The sequence below is a fragment of the Amphiprion ocellaris genome, unplaced genomic scaffold (genome assembly GCF_022539595.1).
Source record: "Amphiprion ocellaris isolate individual 3 ecotype Okinawa unplaced genomic scaffold, ASM2253959v1 Aocel_unscaffolded196, whole genome shotgun sequence".
Classification (NCBI taxonomy): Eukaryota; Metazoa; Chordata; class Actinopteri; family Pomacentridae; genus Amphiprion; species Amphiprion ocellaris.
Genome location: NW_026559362.1, coordinates 15,029 through 31,725, shown reverse-complemented (window position 1 = coordinate 31,725; position 16,697 = coordinate 15,029). Strand labels below are relative to the sequence as shown.

General features: G+C 39.0%; 1 protein-coding gene and 1 long non-coding RNA gene across 2 annotated transcripts; both read left to right on the top strand.

The window, feature by feature from the left end:
• The first annotated feature begins 3,189 nt into the window (after nt 1-3,189).
• Nucleotides 3,190-9,188, top strand: LOC129348429 (EF-hand and coiled-coil domain-containing protein 1-like). Its single transcript, XM_055008784.1, has 6 exons — nt 3,190-3,415; nt 4,888-5,023; nt 5,756-5,912; nt 7,362-7,520; nt 8,215-8,284; nt 8,446-9,188. Coding segments are annotated over exons 1-6 (657 nt in total). The 5' UTR covers nt 3,190-3,414; the 3' UTR covers nt 8,580-9,188.
• Nucleotides 9,189-12,409: 3,221 nt separating this feature from the next.
• On the top strand, nt 12,410-16,408 carry LOC129348430 (uncharacterized). The gene is made up of 2 exons (XR_008600965.1): nt 12,410-12,512; nt 14,313-16,408. It is a non-coding gene; the product is annotated as an uncharacterized LOC129348430 (long non-coding RNA).
• The last annotated feature ends 289 nt before the right edge of the window (nt 16,409-16,697 follow it).

Below are 16,697 nucleotides of genomic sequence, written 5' to 3'. Positions count from 1 at the left end.
TGCTGCCGTCTTACTGTTGTTCTTGAACAGCCTTCAAAAACCCCCACGCTGCCAAGTGGTCTCATTTTCACACTGAACTGCTGCCCCGCTCTGCCTCTCTCTGGTTTGAAGGTATGCTGACATCAGCAGAAATACATCACACACAAAATATCTTATAAACTCATGCCACCCACCCTCACTGGACTTTTCTCCCACTGCTTTTAATACCCTCGTTTGTTTGACTTCGGGTCTTTCTTTGCACTTTGCTTGCTAAGGAAAGCTTAACCACCCTCTGTAAATGTTACTCGCATTGGTTTTTGGATTAAGTTCTCAACTGGTGCTAAACAATAATCACATCCCTGAAGCTGCTTTATTTGCTCCTCAGAGACCGACTCATTGTGCGACCCAAGAGGACTTGATTAATAACTGTCAGCTATGTAAACAAGACCCCTCACCCGTCTCCGTCATGCTGCAGGGCAACCAACAAGCACAGAGCTTCAAGTTCAAGCTCAGGTTTACAGCGTGTCCTCATTTTTAACCTTTGCAGAGAAAAGAGACTGTCATTGACCGATGACACCTGAAAGAGGAAACTGCTCTAGCGGGAGCGGAGGAGGGTGAACATTGATGGGGGGATGTGTTTAATGGAAAGTTCACTTCGGTGTCACGCTGTGATAAACACTGGGAGGATTCTGGGTGTTCCTTCTGCGTCAACAAACAGCAAGACGACCCCCACACAGGTCTAAAGAAACCGCTTCAAACTTCTGCTAATAAAATACAGGATATTATCAATTAGAAATACTCTGATTTGGCACAATAGAAAACTTAAGATAGAAGTGATATTATACAAAATGCTATATCTACATCCACATTTAACCCCATTAAACAATATTGTGTAAGCACTTTACACTACCAGTAGCTTAAATCACACCAATAGTATACTAATGTAGGCATTCTAAAGTGGCACAGGATAGTATTTTTCTTTATTCCTTTATTTTACTTGAGCTTATTCAAAGTATCAGTCTAATTTTGTCTGCCAAAAGTTGCCTTTGATACAAGAATGTGATAAAAGATTAAAAAGAAATGCGAAACTGTTCTGCCTGTTCCACTTGTACTATACCTCCTCAAATACGATGAGTTTCTGGCAGCTACGTACGACTAAATGTGCCCTGATTCTCCGTCTGATTTATATCATATTCATTCAATTCTGTGTCCTTTTTTTTTTTTTTATGAAAGAGACAAAATGCGAATAGTTTTTAATTTTGTAGACTTTAACGCTGCATTAATGAAGTTTTTCTGGCACTTGAGCACAAATGACAATAACCAACACATTCTATTTACTTAGTAAATAGTTGCTTTTTGCACATCTAGCAGACGGAGAGCAAGATTTGCATTTAATCTGTCGAGTTTCATCTTTAGGCTCTGTTTTGGCCTTTGATTTCAGGTAAATACACAGCTTTTTAGGTGCTAAATGCTGTCACTAACAAAGCTGCCAAACCAAAGCAAAGTGCTGAGAGATGCTTAAATACTAAAGCTGAGGCAAACTACAAAATAATGCAATATTTCTCTTCAACTTAATCACTGTGAATGGCTCCTTTCACATTACATCCAACCATTTGACTTACTATTAATATAAAAATATTGATTAGTGCAGCTTTAACTTGTTTTTTGCACACATAAACACAACATATAGGTAATGAGTTCAGTTTGAAGTTTGACGACACTCATACTATGAGTCTGCAGTTCATTTTACCTTCCCTCTTTCTCAGGAAAAATGAGTAAATAAATAGATTTTTATTTTGGCAGGTCAAGCATATCCACGCTGGCATACTTGCAAGAGCTCTGTCTGCTGAAACGCTGATCAAATTTTGTCTGTGTCTGCTGCATCCCACAGTCTAACCGCTATCCAAGATGTCTGCCTGGACTACGTTCAGGTGTCAATGCTCATCCAGCAGGAATTCCCACAGTCAGCAGCACCACCAAAGTCCTTCATGGTGCCCCCCTGCTGTGGTAGTGTGTGATGAAGAACCTTTAAATATCATTTCTAGCGGCAAAAAAAAAAAAAAAATGGTTTTCATGTGACAGTTCAGAGGTGCCAGTGAAAGTCATTTTTACCCTCTGTGCATGACAAAGGCCTGATCCAGGAGCTGTGGTCTTGCTGTTGCGTTTTTGCACCGTTTATTGGACACAGGCTGCAGTCGTCCTCCAACCACTGTCAATTAAAGTGCAATTAGTCACACCGAAGCCTGCATTTGAAACAGCCTCATTCCAGAGTCCGAGCGTCTCCACGGCAACCAGCAGAGTTTTGTGTGTGTCCACGTCCGTCCGACTGCTGGCCGTCATGAACTAACTCCGTCCCTTCACGGCGGCCCCCACTGTAACCTAAACACAACTCGCTGATTGATTGTTTGAAATCATGCTGCAATTATTGAGCTGCAGCTGCAGAAGGAGAGCTGCAGCAGAATGCAGAGTATAATGTTGTCTTACGGCACAGTCTGCCTCGTGCCAATAGGATATAAGCTTGAGTGCTCTGTGACTTTTTTCCTTTTTTTTCAGGCTGCTGAAAATCTTTTCGAGATTTTCTCTCTTCTCTTTTTTTTTTCCCTCGGCAAGACATCATCATCTGGAAACACTTATTCTGTGATTTATGAAGGCCCCCTATTGGATTTCTTCCCAACACAAAGGAGCAGACAGCAGAAGAAACCTAGAGAACTCAAACCATTACACAACAATTGATCTGCCCAAACTGCAGCCTCAGGTTTTTTATCGGGAGCGAATGTTTGAATGTGAACCATAACATAAGGAAATACATGAAATATAAACTAAAAGGAATACAGATTTTTTTTCATCGGCAGATAAAAACACATGTAACTGAGGTTAGAAAACTGTGTTGCACTTAATAACTTAGTTCCATTCAGTGTGCTTTTACCTCACGTCTTCCAAGCCAACTCCTGCACACTAATACTGCATTCTACCACTGACCCACTTTACTGTAAAAATGCCTTAAAGATACAATGTCTGGCTTCAATTACCCCACCCAGATTTGGCATACAACATCACAGGCCTCTATAAAATTATCATGGCGGTTGTAGATGTGGCGTAATACACACTCCCTTGCGTTACATGATATGTTCTCTTTGATGTTGGAAATTGGATTTGACTCAACTTTTCTCATCTGTGCAAATTTGAAGGGTACTTTTAGCCCTTTAGGTCACTGTCATTCACTGTCACAGCAGCACAGAGGGGGGATCTGCAGAGAACGCTGAACTTACTGTTGCTCTTTTTTTTAGGTCGGAAGTGTCAAAGCTACAACTTCCAAGCAGCACCAGGGCTGAGCAGCAGCTGAGTGTTAGCGGCCGGCTGAACCAGAGATGCTGCCTGGACGCCCAACATGACCGCTGTTCCCCGACAGGGCGTGCCGTTACGACTCCGGACAAGAGTAAGACCTTTTTTAAATGCAGAATGTAGTGCTAATGTTAGCCACTCTATATGCTTTTCAGGTATTACCTTAAATGCAAGTCCCGGAGGCAATTTTTAAAAAAGTAAATACCAGGTGGCCACTCAAAAGGGCATGTACCCTGATTTTAAAGGTATTTCCACAGTAACCAAAGACTCTTCTAACCATATGGACCACAAACAGGTGTTGGAATAGACTGATCATCAGCCTGACTGATTTTTGGGGCCGATATTTGGCATTTTCCCAATTATCTGTATTGTTATTCTCATTTGATCTTGATTATCCATAAATTGGATGGACTATGTTGGGTCTGAGGTGGCTGTCTCTCTATGTCTGCAGTCATTCTGTGGTCTCAGAAATGCCTCTCTAGCAGAAGCTGAAAAAACGTAAAAAGAAACGCAAGCCATCACCACAAACAAGAAATTTACTGCTTTCCCAGTGGCTAAGGCTACGCTACGGATAGCAGCTAAGTTAGAAACAAACATAGATTACTACTGAGTCTGGCTAATACAAATGATAAAGCAGAGAAAGATTTTTAAAAAAAACAAACAAACAGAAGAACAACGGATGGAAATGCAGGAGACTAATTGTTCAATCTCAAATCGATCGATCGATTTGTAAACAGCAGAGAACACCTTATCATCCTGTGATATTCTGATATCATCACTCCTATTTCTAGGAATTTCCTTGAAAATGAAGATGCCTAGTTTTGAATAACAGATTCCTTGCTATCATTTTTAATGTACATCTGGTCAGAAATATCAGTTTTCAGTCTTTCCTGATGACCAGTAATCTGCGTCAATATCGGCCCTGAAAAACCCATATCAGTCGATTCCTAGTCTGGTGCATGAAAAGCAAAAAATCCTGTGTCTCAGATAAAATGTTTCTCACAATCAATTGAAGGCAGCACTGCTAGAGGCTGGCTATGAATTGCACAACATTCATCCCATTTGTTTTATTGTTTTTTAAAACTATATAGAAAATACATATTTACACTACCATTCAAAAGTTTGAGGTCACCCAGACAATTTCATGTTTTCTGTGAAAACTCACACTTTTATTCATGTGCTAACATAATTGCACAAGGGTTTTCTAATCATCAATGATCCTTTCAACACCATTAGCTAACACAATGTAGCATTAGAACACAGGAGTGATGGTTGCTGGAAATGTTCCTCTGTACCTCTATGGAGATATTCCATTAAAAATCAGCCGATTCCAGCTAGAATAGTCATTTATCACATTAAGAATCTCTAGACTGTATTTTTGATTCATGTAACATTATCTTCATGGAAAAAAATGCTTTTCTTTAAAAAATAAGGACATTTCTCTGAGTATTCAACTGGATAAACTGTTTATGCATCAAGCCTCAATTACTTTTTACATCTGGCAATATCTGTCACATCTGTGACACTATTAGAGTAATTGTGATGATGGTGTGTGATGGTGTCTAGTGGAGGAGCAGCTGTTTCGGTCAGTGGAAGGTCAGGCAGCCTCGGATGAAGAGGAGGACAAGTGGACCAGTGATCAACAAAGACGAGTAGATGAGGTGAAGAGGATCCTGACCAGACTGTCCTGCTGTGGGGAAAGGTACAGAGCATCCATAGAGGGTTGTTCCATCTAAAATCATCAGGGTGTTCCAGCTTGACCATTTCTGATTTGTTTGAAGCTTTTTTTTAATCATTATGGATATTTACAGGGATATCTTGAAACTTAGACTGATATATCAAGGACTTTCTGAGATAATTTGAAAAAAAAAAAGCTTTCATCATCTTTTTTCACACATTAAAATTTGAAGCTGGACACTATCTCGGGAACTAATAAAGGTAAAGCAGAGAGGTGTTTATACAGAAATGAAAATACATTGCTACAAAACATTATTCAGCCATTAAACAATTTCCTATAACCACTTATTCTTTCAAGGTTCATGAGGGTTCATGATCCATAAAAACTATCTAATGTCAAACACAGGGCTAAAACATATCTAAAATAAAGTATCAAATGTGTCTTCATGCAAAAGGCTCAGGGATTAAGAACAAAATCTAAGCAATGTTGTGAAGGCCTGATCCAAGACACACTTGGAAACATGTTCAACTAATTACTTTAGCACTAAACAGTAGATTTGCAGCTATAGTTGTTTCTACTAGTGTGTGAAATGTTGCCATGTCGCTACAGAATTTAAATATGGACACCAAAAACTAATGCTTATTGTTGCTCAAAACCAACATGCCATGAAACACATCATTCCCCCAACATTCTTGACAGCTACTGTAGCTCCCAGCTTCATTAACTTCTAGTTTTCTGCTATGTGTTCCTAACCAGATGTGATGACAAGGCATTCAAGAAGCTGATGTCTAACTTCGGGAGCTCGAGAAGCGAAGAAAGCTGCAGCGCCGTGGTGGAGCTCTTGGAAAGGGTGACCAGGTTGCATAAGCAGCTGGAGCTGAAAGAAAGCCAGGCAGAGATAGACATGGACCAGGTACGAACCACCTCTGACCACCATCACACCAGAATGAACTCCTGCTGTGTCCTCGGACCCTGCTCTGTTGGATCCGTTTATATGAAAACGATCTCTCTGGCCAAAGTTCTGCCTTGCTCTCCATCTTAAGTCATTTTGTGGCTTTGTGCACAGTGTTAAACTAGATTAGAGAGGACTGGTTAAGGTTGTTATGAAAGTGGAGGGCTTCAAAGGCAGAAACCACAGCTAATGGTATGATCGTGCAGCTTCCACCTAACCGAACCACCAGCAGCGGCTACAGAGCCTCCCTGTGTGTGCATGCGTGGGTGTGTTTGCAGCTGTTTCTCACTGGAGCCGACCACAGAAACACTCCAACCCACTTGTCACCGCATGACACTCAGATGTATCATGAATTAAAGCTCTCTCGTTACACTCGAGTAGTATTTTCACAACACAGGAAGACGGGCAGGAGGGGAACCGTGACGTAGTGCGTTCCCAGAACATCTCAGCACTCAGAGAGGAAAAGTTAAAACTAAACAAAGTCCTGACTGTGAGGCTTTGTTTATGAGCAGGATGTGTGGGGTGAGACCTTTGTCCTTCAATGCGCTATGACGTAAAGGTGAGCTGCAGGGACTTTCAACATTTTGGAAGGAAAAACCACAAAATGTGGACTTAAACTCGATACAACCCATAACATATGACTCACATTTACACTAGGTATATTTATTTTGTGCTAAGATGTTTAGCAGGCCTACAGGGTGTCATTTTTACATCTGCAAAAGTGACATATCCCACTGCTCTTGGAATCCTGTCAAATTATGTACAGTCCAAGAACATATCTTGACAAGCTCTTTTGCGAACAAGTATAATGTGTATATCCAAAGTCATTAAGTGCCACTGAGCTCCAATGTTGTCCAAAAAAATCTCTTCTGTGAGTCTCACAGTTGTACTGGATAACATGTTCATTAACTGACCTCCATCTGCACCATCCTGTTGTTGGAAATACTAAAATGTGTATCAATCTGCAGCTAAAATTAGTCCCTTTTGATTGTGCCTTTTCCTCCTGTTTGGGCAACGTTTGAAGAAAACTGCAGTGCCAAAGTTTCTGTAAAACTAGTCCGAAACCTCCACTGGTTAATGCAAGTCCAACCCTTTCCAGTCACTCTGGTTATACATGTCTTCTAAAAATTTCCCCAAATTCATTACAAAATACTAGTATCCTTAATATATATATATATATATATATATATATATGGTGATGTTTTATTTATTTATTTATTTTGTCTGCATTTGTTCTCATTGTTTAACTCCACAAAAGAGGTGTCAACATTGTATGAGATTGATGCATATTTTAGTCTTGCAGCCAAATATTTTTTTTGTTTTGGTGATGTTTTAAACAACTGCATGTTCCTCTAAGACAGACCACATGCCATGAATCAGGACTGTATTTAGGACTGCTGTATCTTCCAGATGAAGGACTCCCTGATGCAGGAGCTGCAGCAGAAGGCTGAGGAGACGGAGCTGCTTCAGATGGAGCTGCAGATGCTGGAGACAGAGAGGGTTCGTCTGTCGCTGGTGGAGGAGAAGCTTGTGGACATCCTGCAGCTCCTCCAGCAGCTCAGAGACCTGGTCAGTCACAGTTTCAGGATATCTATGTTGACTTTACTTCTGGTAGATTCTGTGAACTGAAGCGCCTACAGGAGGATTCTGTAGATGTGCATTTTAAGGCTCCCACATACTGTTATGATTTGTGGCGTAGTGACAAATCTTGTCAACAGCAGTTGGTCCATCATGTGAACTAAAATTCAAGGTAATGACAGTCATTTGTAGGTGAGAGAAGTCCACCCATGCTTTCGAGGAATGATTTTTTGAGGGGGACATCAGATGGGAAAGCTGAATTTTCTGTTTGGATTCTCAGTCAGTAAGATCACGGTCATCTTTAGGGCTTCAGTAAAAAGCTGCTGGACTTGGAACCTTTTTGGTCCTTAAAGACATTTCAATTCTGGAACTTAAGGAGCATCTGGGATAAGATAAGACAAGACAAGATAAAATAAGATAGAAATTGACTTGCTTTTTACTGCAACTCTTAGAATTAATTAGTGTTGTTCCAGGACGAACTTCCGTATAGACATTAACTTTGTGATGCTTTTAGATTAAAACTTAGTTTGACCTGTTGAATCCACAAATACGGCTTACCTGCCAAGTAAGACGTCACAAAGTTTCCCTTCTTTTGTGATCTAATCCAAACAATGTGACAACCAGCAAGTGAAAGGTTTTGAAGTCACAAGAGTCGTTTTTAAAAAAACTTTCTCTCTCGTTTCAGAACGTCTCTCGGAGGTCTCTCGGGAAAATCCTGCTCAGCACGTTGGAGTCTTGCAGCGACCCGCAACACGGTTAGTCGAGCTGGTGACGCCCAATAAAATCAATACAAGCCCTGTGAAATGCAACGATGAGAATTTACAGTTAGACGGGGCAGGGGCTTTGATGAAGTTCTCATCGGGTCATCGGGAAGTTGACTCCCACTGAGGCCACATCTGCTCTGTTTTTTACGCAGGCAAAGCTCACATCCTGGAGGTGCTCAACGCTCTCTACCATGAACTGGCTGCTTGTGAGATTCTGTCCACTGGGGGACCTTTGGAGAGGACACCAAGTCAGCAGTCTCTCAACGCCCTCATCATCTCCTGCTAGACAAGACTGCCTCCTGGTGGGCGCAGAACATCTTCCTCAAGGACACTGAAAACAGAACAGTGGTCAAAAATAAAGCTCATTGATGTGTATATTGTATTATACTGTAGCTTATATACTCCTTATATCTCATATAAAGGGATGGTAGAATAGAATTATTGTAGCAAAGAGCTTCATTAGATATAAATGAAATTCTTGTTTATACATGTTTTTTTCCCCCCGAGAGCTTTTATTGCACATACCTTTTTCATGATCCAGTGGGGAATGTTTTTATTATTAATTGTTCTACAGCAGACTTATTAATGTGAAAATGTTGAAATAAGCTCAGATTTAAAGGCATGCAAAATGCTCTGGCAACAATATGGATTTAAAGGAAGCCACATATTAGTTCACAAGCCTCAAAATCAAATGAGTTGAATGGGAAATGTTTTTAAAAATGCAGACTACACGGCAACCCTGTGGCCAGTGTTTTAATTAAGGGGCTTTTATTTACATGTAATGTTGGGACCATGCATGGGACCATCACCCACCTTGTTTGTGTTTGACTTGAGGTGTCTCTGACAAATGCGTAACATGAACTGGACCAATAAAACATCATTGCAATTTTGTAAATACTGAATGTGAATTTCTTTTTGCTAACTATCTTAAGGGCATTCTACTTTTTTATCAAGATGATACACATCCCATAATCAATTAATGCTAAGCCAGTAAAGCTTTGATAGGCAGTATTTTTTGACATCAAAATTCCCACACTAACATTTCATTCTATTGTAATTCAAGTGGTGGAAATCCTTTGTCACATCTGGTGACTTTTACATTGACTCTCTGAAGCACATGCTCGAGGGTCGTATTTACACATTCTTACATTTGTTGGCTTTTTTAGATTTCTTTGATGGCTTTAATGGTGCATTGTTTTAACTCAGATCGGGCCTTGTTATAAATCACAGCACAGAATCTGTAGCAATCATTTTCTCACTGCCTCAGACAGTGGACTTATCTCTATACTAGACCTGCCAGATCTCAGTGCTGCATCTGACTATTATAATTCCTTTTAATCAGGATATCCCAATAAATCTGCTAAAGTTCTGATAGGAACCAGCAAGAGGGATCTTTTTCCTTCCGTATTGTATTAGCTTCTCTTCACTGGCTTACTGTAAATTACAGAACAGAATCCTCCTCAAAAGCTCCCTTGTATTTTAAAGACCTCATTGTGTCATACTATTCCAATAGAGCCCCTCACTTAAAACATTACTACAAGAAATACAAATAAAATTTAGCAATGTACGGAAATACAAAAATTCTGGCGAGAAGTGAAACAATTTATTCAAAATATTTTACAGATTCAAGTACCCTTAGTCCCACAGCTACTTCTATAGGTTTATATCCAGATAATTTAAAGATTAAAAAGAATCAACGAATATTTGTAGATTTAAGTATATTAATGGCAAAGAGAGTAATAGCCCTCACATGGAAAAACATCAGAAGACCAAGCGTGACCAAGTGGTTGTCTGAGCTATCTTCAACGCTCCCTTTAGAGAAAATTACCTATACAATAAAACACCAACAGCATCATTTTCAGCAGATATGGGATCCCTTCATTCACTATGTTTCAAGAACAGATCTGTCATGTGCGATGGAAGAACCCGGGGACATGTAAACAGTGGCCCTCTGCAGTAACCAATAATAATAACTCACTAACTTGATCCCCAACCAAGAATCGGAGTAATTTGGAGAGTGGGGGGGTGCAGGGATGACATGTTAGTTTAATACATGTAATTGTTTCCTTGTTATGTTATCTTTATGTTGTGAAAACAATAAAAACACTGTTGGCAAAAAAAATACTAATAGATTCCCACAAAGAACACAATTACAAATACAAGTAATGGTAATTTGACAGTCTCTATTTTCACATTTTGTGCAATGGGATACACTATATGACCTCAAGTGCATGCACAATGATCATTCTATCATGATCATGCTTGTATGATGTGCTTAAAACCATTCATTTATTTCTGATTTTACAGCTGCATGAATACAGCACGTTAATTTAGAAAATGTGGATAATTTGGATCTGATGGTGTTTTGTTCAGTCAGCAGAAATGTTCTTACTAGTGATTGCTTGCAATGCATTATCGTGCATTATTTAAGGTTAAATCAGACAAAACACAGACACAACAACTTTTAGTTATTTTAAAAGCTTGATTTTTAGCTGAAAGGTAACTATTGGGATGTATTTATGTAAAATCCAGTCTTTAATAAGCAGTTAATTGCAGCCATGATGACAGCTTGCATGCAATTTTTTAAATTTATTTTTTAAAAAATAATCAGCAAGTCTACTGTACATAAATAAGATAAGATAAGATAAAGTTCTTTATTTCTCCCCACTCCAGGGGAAATTTACATTGTTACAGCAGCTTTATTTACAATATATACAAGGGTGGCAAAATTTTTTAACAGAAAAAATAAAAATAAAAATAAAGTTTACATGTAGTACGCCGGTCTGTGTATTTATCTGGCAATTGGATATTCCGTTCTGAAACGGGTATTGAAAAACAAAAAACGAGTGGTTATTTGATTTTCGTTTTAAAATACAAAAATTAAAATTGAAACACAAGGCGTTTTTCCTTTCATGATCAAAAAGGGATGTACGAAATTTTAAAAATGCTTTGATTTTCATTTTATATTTAGAATAACAAAAAAAAATAAAATCAGTAAGAGACAGAAACGAAAAAGGTCCGTTTTTTCATTTTCTGAGACCGGAAGTGGTCATCAGCAAGTGTGGAGCCAAACGACAACAAGATTCTCAGAGGGCGGAGCCAGAGAGCAGTGATTGGTCAGACCATAGATAATATAGGAGACAGCGCGCTAGCGTATCTAGTCTATGTATATCTATGGTCGGCACGTCTGGTAGCATCTCTGGCTGCTGTTGATCTTGTTTTTGGAGTAAAACACGGTAAGAAGATAAACACTTCTAACCAGAAGCGTCGTTTTGTTGTACGTTAAGTCAGCGACTTGTGAAGAGTTGTGTTTTGTCGTGTTTGAGCAGTTGGTCCGGACGCGTTAGCTAGCGGGCTAATTAACACAGGTGGCTAACTTACAGCTGAACACCTGTGTTAGTTGCTGCCACAGCTGTCCGTCCTTAGTAGAATGACCTTCTCAACCTGTATTTCTCTGCTGTGTATTTTAGCTTTTAAAAAGGTTATTTTACTTTAAGGTTAACTGAAACCCATTCAGCTGCACTGAAGTTTAACATTCAGCTGGTTTGAATTAAACTGCGCTTAACTTAACATTGTGCAACATTACCTTTCTGAATCTCCATAATTTCATTAAATTCCTTCTCTCTTCCACTGCTCAAGTTCAATCCAGTATATAAAATGACATTAATGGTGAATAAACTAACAACCAGCCATTGTATTTATTTATTACTGCATGTATTTGTAGTAAAACATGAGTTGAAACATCCTACTTTTGGATCTAGAACTGCACAAGCCGTTCATTTTCAGTCACCTGATGAGTTAAACTCCCCTTTTTATGTGAGGTTGAAGCAGAAAGTCTGAGTTAACAAAGAAAGTTGTTTATAATTTGTGATACCTGTTATCTCTGACTGAGGCTTTAGTTTTGGTTGAGCTGATTTACACGTAGAAACTTTGTTCAGGAAAATTTCTCAGTAGCTCAGAGGACAGGCTGCTTTTTACACAACCTTGTAAGAGAATGTCTGTCATTGCTTTCAGCAGAATTTAGAAACACAACACTTCCTAAACAGATATTTTGAGGCTGTGAGGTTGAATGTTTGAGAGTATATCAGTGTGTTTCTTTGTGGTCTTTCTGTTTCTCGGTGGAAGCTGAATTAATGAGGATGATTCCTGCTCCTGTCATCTCTAAGCTCCTCACACATCTTTACCTGCACATGAGGAAAATCACTCCTGTAGAATGCAGGTATGTTTGTCATTATTATAAAAAGATGTTGCCTGCTGACCTGTCAGAAACCCATTATACAGAGTCAGCCAAAATAATGTTTACACACATCAGGAAAAGAAAAACTTGCATAAATATTTCAATGCCAAATTTATTCAGACATCACAAGATTAATAAAAGTTATCTTTGGCCTCTACAATTACAAGAGGTGCTCAAAGTGGTGGCCACTGGCTTCCAGACATTTCTGTTCTGTTGTAGACGTCACTTGTTGATGCTCCATTCATGAGGGTAGCGCCACCTGTTGGGAAAACATCGTACAACAGGACACAGAGTTGTCATGATTTGATCAAACTTAGAAAGAGGTATCTATATGTATAGAAGTACTTATACAAATGAAATATTTATAAAAGTTTTTCTTTTCCTGATGTGTCTACATTATTTTGGCTGACTCTGAACTTAATGAGAACAAAACTGTCATTTAATTGTTGCTTTGAAAGCTTCTTTAGTGAAAACCGGCTGGTGTTCTGCTTTGAAACAAACTGCTCCTGCTTCCTGATCAATGTGGACGTTATAATTGATGGTAACATTTACTGATCATATAATCAGCATGACAATATAACAGTAGAACATTCTGACCACGTGACTAATACTGTGTTGGTCCCTTTATGCTGCTAAAACTCCTCTGACCCAGTGGTTCATCAGAACCTCTGGGGATGTCCTGTGGATTCTGTGGATCCTGTGGGTTGCAGGGTGGGTCCTACCTAGACCAGGCTGATCCTGGACCATCCCACAGATGCTCAATCAGATCTGGATGTGGGGAGTGTGGAACCCAGGTGAACAGCTTAGCTCTGTCGTGTTACTCAGACCACTCCTGAGTAGTTTTAATTTGTCCTGCTGAGGGAGGCAGCTGGCATCAAGGACTACTGTTGCCATGGAGACTAGGGGGTTGTTTGTCCTGCAGTGTTTAGGTGATGGTACATGTCAAACATCCAAATGAACGTCAAGGTTTCCCAGCAGAACGTTGCATTAGAACAAGATGATGGATGTTGTTCTCTTCAGCTGTCAGTGGTCAGAATGTTGTGGCTGATCGGTGGATCTGTCTGCCTTTACTCTGACATCCAGAGTTATACAAAAGTGTAGTATGTGTGCAGTGCAGAAGAGATTTACTTTATTGTATGCAATTTTTTTGTTTTGTTTTTTAAGGGAGAGCATTTTTTTTTTTTTATCCACCTGAGGAAGACCTAATCTTTCCCTTCAAAGGATAGTTAATTTTTACTACGGCTTCCATAGTTGTCCCATCACAGAAAATCATATCCATATACAGATTTTTATTAATTCCAGGGCGGGTTCAGTAAAGATTATAATAATAACTACATCAGATAATTCTTGGTTGCAGTTGGAATTTTGCAGCCTGAGAGATGGTTGAGAAGGTTTGCAGTTCTTGTTTTAGCAAAATATGTTAAAATAGAAGATCTTTGTCATTGTACATGAAATTATCTGCAAACCAGCAAAGTGTATCAGTCTGAGGTATCTAAAAATAAATAAGTAAAGAAAAATGCTTCTAAAGCCAATAATAAAGAGAATATTTTGAGGGAATATTCTAAAAAGGAAAGAAAAGCTCCATTCTCACTCCTCTCAGGATAAACTGTCATTAAAATTGACTTTAAATTTAGCTTCAACACAAGATAAAAAACATTTACTTCCATTACTGATATTGTCAAGTTTTAATAAAGTTCATGCTACTTTTATAAAATGATGAAAGTGAATAAATAGTATTTCTGTGATCTGTGTTTGATTTCTGTCTTTTCTCCTGTCATCCAGATGTTCAGATGGAGATGATGCCACATCTGGTCCAGCTGATGGAAGGTCTTGAAGTTCTCTGACTGGCCTCGACTGAAGATGGTCTTCTCACTGGATTTAAGGTTCAGATGCTCAGTAACAAACTCCACCAATGTGCTAACAGGGAAGCTTTAGGTTTATTAAATGTTGCTATGAAGGTTTCGCTGTTTTTCTCTGTGAATGCAATGTGCTCCAACTGAAACTTGAATTAGAACTTAGAAGTAAATCCTTCCATCTGAAAGGATTTAGTTGCATTAATAACCTCATAACATTCTAATGTTTATTCCAGTCTTGGTTGAAAATAGAATCTCTGTATTGATTCAGGTAAAAACTGAACTTCACAGCATGTTGGAGCAAAACAACCAGATGAAAACTGTGATGGTGTTGGATTGTCAGACCGTAATGTTGCAGCTCAAAGCAGCTTTTCTATCTCAGTTCATTCTGACATTCAGCCATGAATCAACACAGCAGATGGTGATCCATGCTGTGGAAGTCTCACATCTCCTGATTTAATGGAGCTGCTTTGCACTTTTTACACTGTTTATTCACCAACACTTTATTTAATAAAAGTCCCATCTAGTTTTAATGAGGAATGTGATGTTTTAATTTCTCTGTGAATAACTGCAGTCTAATGCAACAGCTGGAGTTGTAACATCTGTCCTGATATTGATCATGAAGTATTGATCAGAATACTTATGGTTCACTGTCATCCCTGAAGTTTTACATTAAAATCTTTACTTGTGTTGTGAACTTTGGTAAGAAGCAGAAACGTTAGCGTTGCCATGGATACATGAGTGTTAAATTCTGTCCATGTTTCCATTTTGGGAAATGCAGTCCAGTTCCAGAATGTGGAGGAATTTAGTCTCAATCACAGACAAAAGTCGGGTTATTGTTGTTTATCAGCACAATACAAAAAGATTAATGTTAGAAATATTCCAGTTAAGACTCTAGAATATCATGATTTATGTAAATTTCCCTCAATAATATGAATGTTCAGGTTAAGATTGTGCAGTGATATTTATTATGTAAGTTTAGCTGGTTAAAGTTTATGACTCTGCACTAAAATATTATTTAAATTGACATCATTATTATAATATTTAGGGACAGACCCTACAGTATTGAGATTAAGAAATCAAATGTTCTATAAAATGTAAATACACTGAACTCATTTGGATATATTTAAGTGAGACGCTACAATATTATTTGACACAAATCTATCTAAATCAAATTTTTAATAATTTTCAGGCCAAAGATTTACTGGACTGATTTAAATATTAAAATCACTCCTTTCTAATCCTCTGCTGTACGTTCAAACCTGAGGCCTTAATTAGAAACACACAAGTATCTGTTTGAAGGAACTTCTGCAGAGTCCTGGTTCCAGAACATGATGATAGAATTATAGACAAACTTTAACAAAAGCTGCCTGAGAGTTTACAGGTTTTTATGTTGGATTTCTTCAGTAATTTAATGAGCGTTATCAGCAAAAATCAGGTGTTCATTTGATGAACTTCATTTCCTAAAACATCCAGAATTGGAGCTCATATCTTTGGCTGCTGTAAAGTTTCTGCTCCTTCAAAGTTCACAACACAATGAATGAATTCCTAAAACACTCTCAATGCTGGAGAGCGTTTGTGATGCTGAAGCAGTGATCAGTTTTTCTGTTTCTTCTCTGGAGATGCACAATGAGGGACGTCTGCAGAGACTGAGAAAGAGTCTCACCACATCCTGACATGAGGAAAAAGACTTTATTGAAGACTGCAATGAGAAAAACTATCAGACAGCAGACGGCTGCATTCAAGGTGAGCTCTGAACATTTGATCTGGAACAGGAATTCAATAACGGCAGCATGAGCTTCATTTCAGTCTGTAGCTGCTGAATTCATGGATGAATCATCTGGCACTAGAGAAGAAGACCATCAAACATCCACATCAGCTGATGGAGGTCCAAGAGTCTCACCAAACAAACAACCTACAGAGTGAAGACCTCGAATCTGATTGGACGGCCTCCTATTCAGCCACGTGTGAACAAATGCCTCTAAGTTGATTTGTTTTCTAAAATAAATCTAGTTTGAGTCCTAATCTATGCCTGTGTGTTTGCTTCTTTACACCGCTGTTAACAGTTTAGGCTGTTAGATTGTTCCAGATAAGACAAGTACAAGATACTTCAGAGCCGTTCTACCACGAGCCTGACAGGAAGAACTCCAACAGCTACTGAATGTTCCTGTGGTTCCCTCAAGGCTACAGGAGGAGCCCTACGAGGACGAGCCGGTCCACCTGATGGCGGCCAGTCGCTGCGGTTCAAAGCCAACACAGACTACATGGACTTCTACTGGACCACATGGAGGCCTTCAAACCGGACCAACAAGTT

Coding starts and splice junctions, on each gene's coding strand:
- LOC129348429 (XM_055008784.1), top strand. Junction 5,024..5,755: donor CTGTCCTGCTGTGGGGAAAG/GTACAGAGCATC, acceptor GTTCCTAACCAG/ATGTGATGACAAGGCATTCA. Junction 7,521..8,214: donor TCCAGCAGCTCAGAGACCTG/GTCAGTCACAGT, acceptor CTCTCGTTTCAG/AACGTCTCTCGGAGGTCTCT.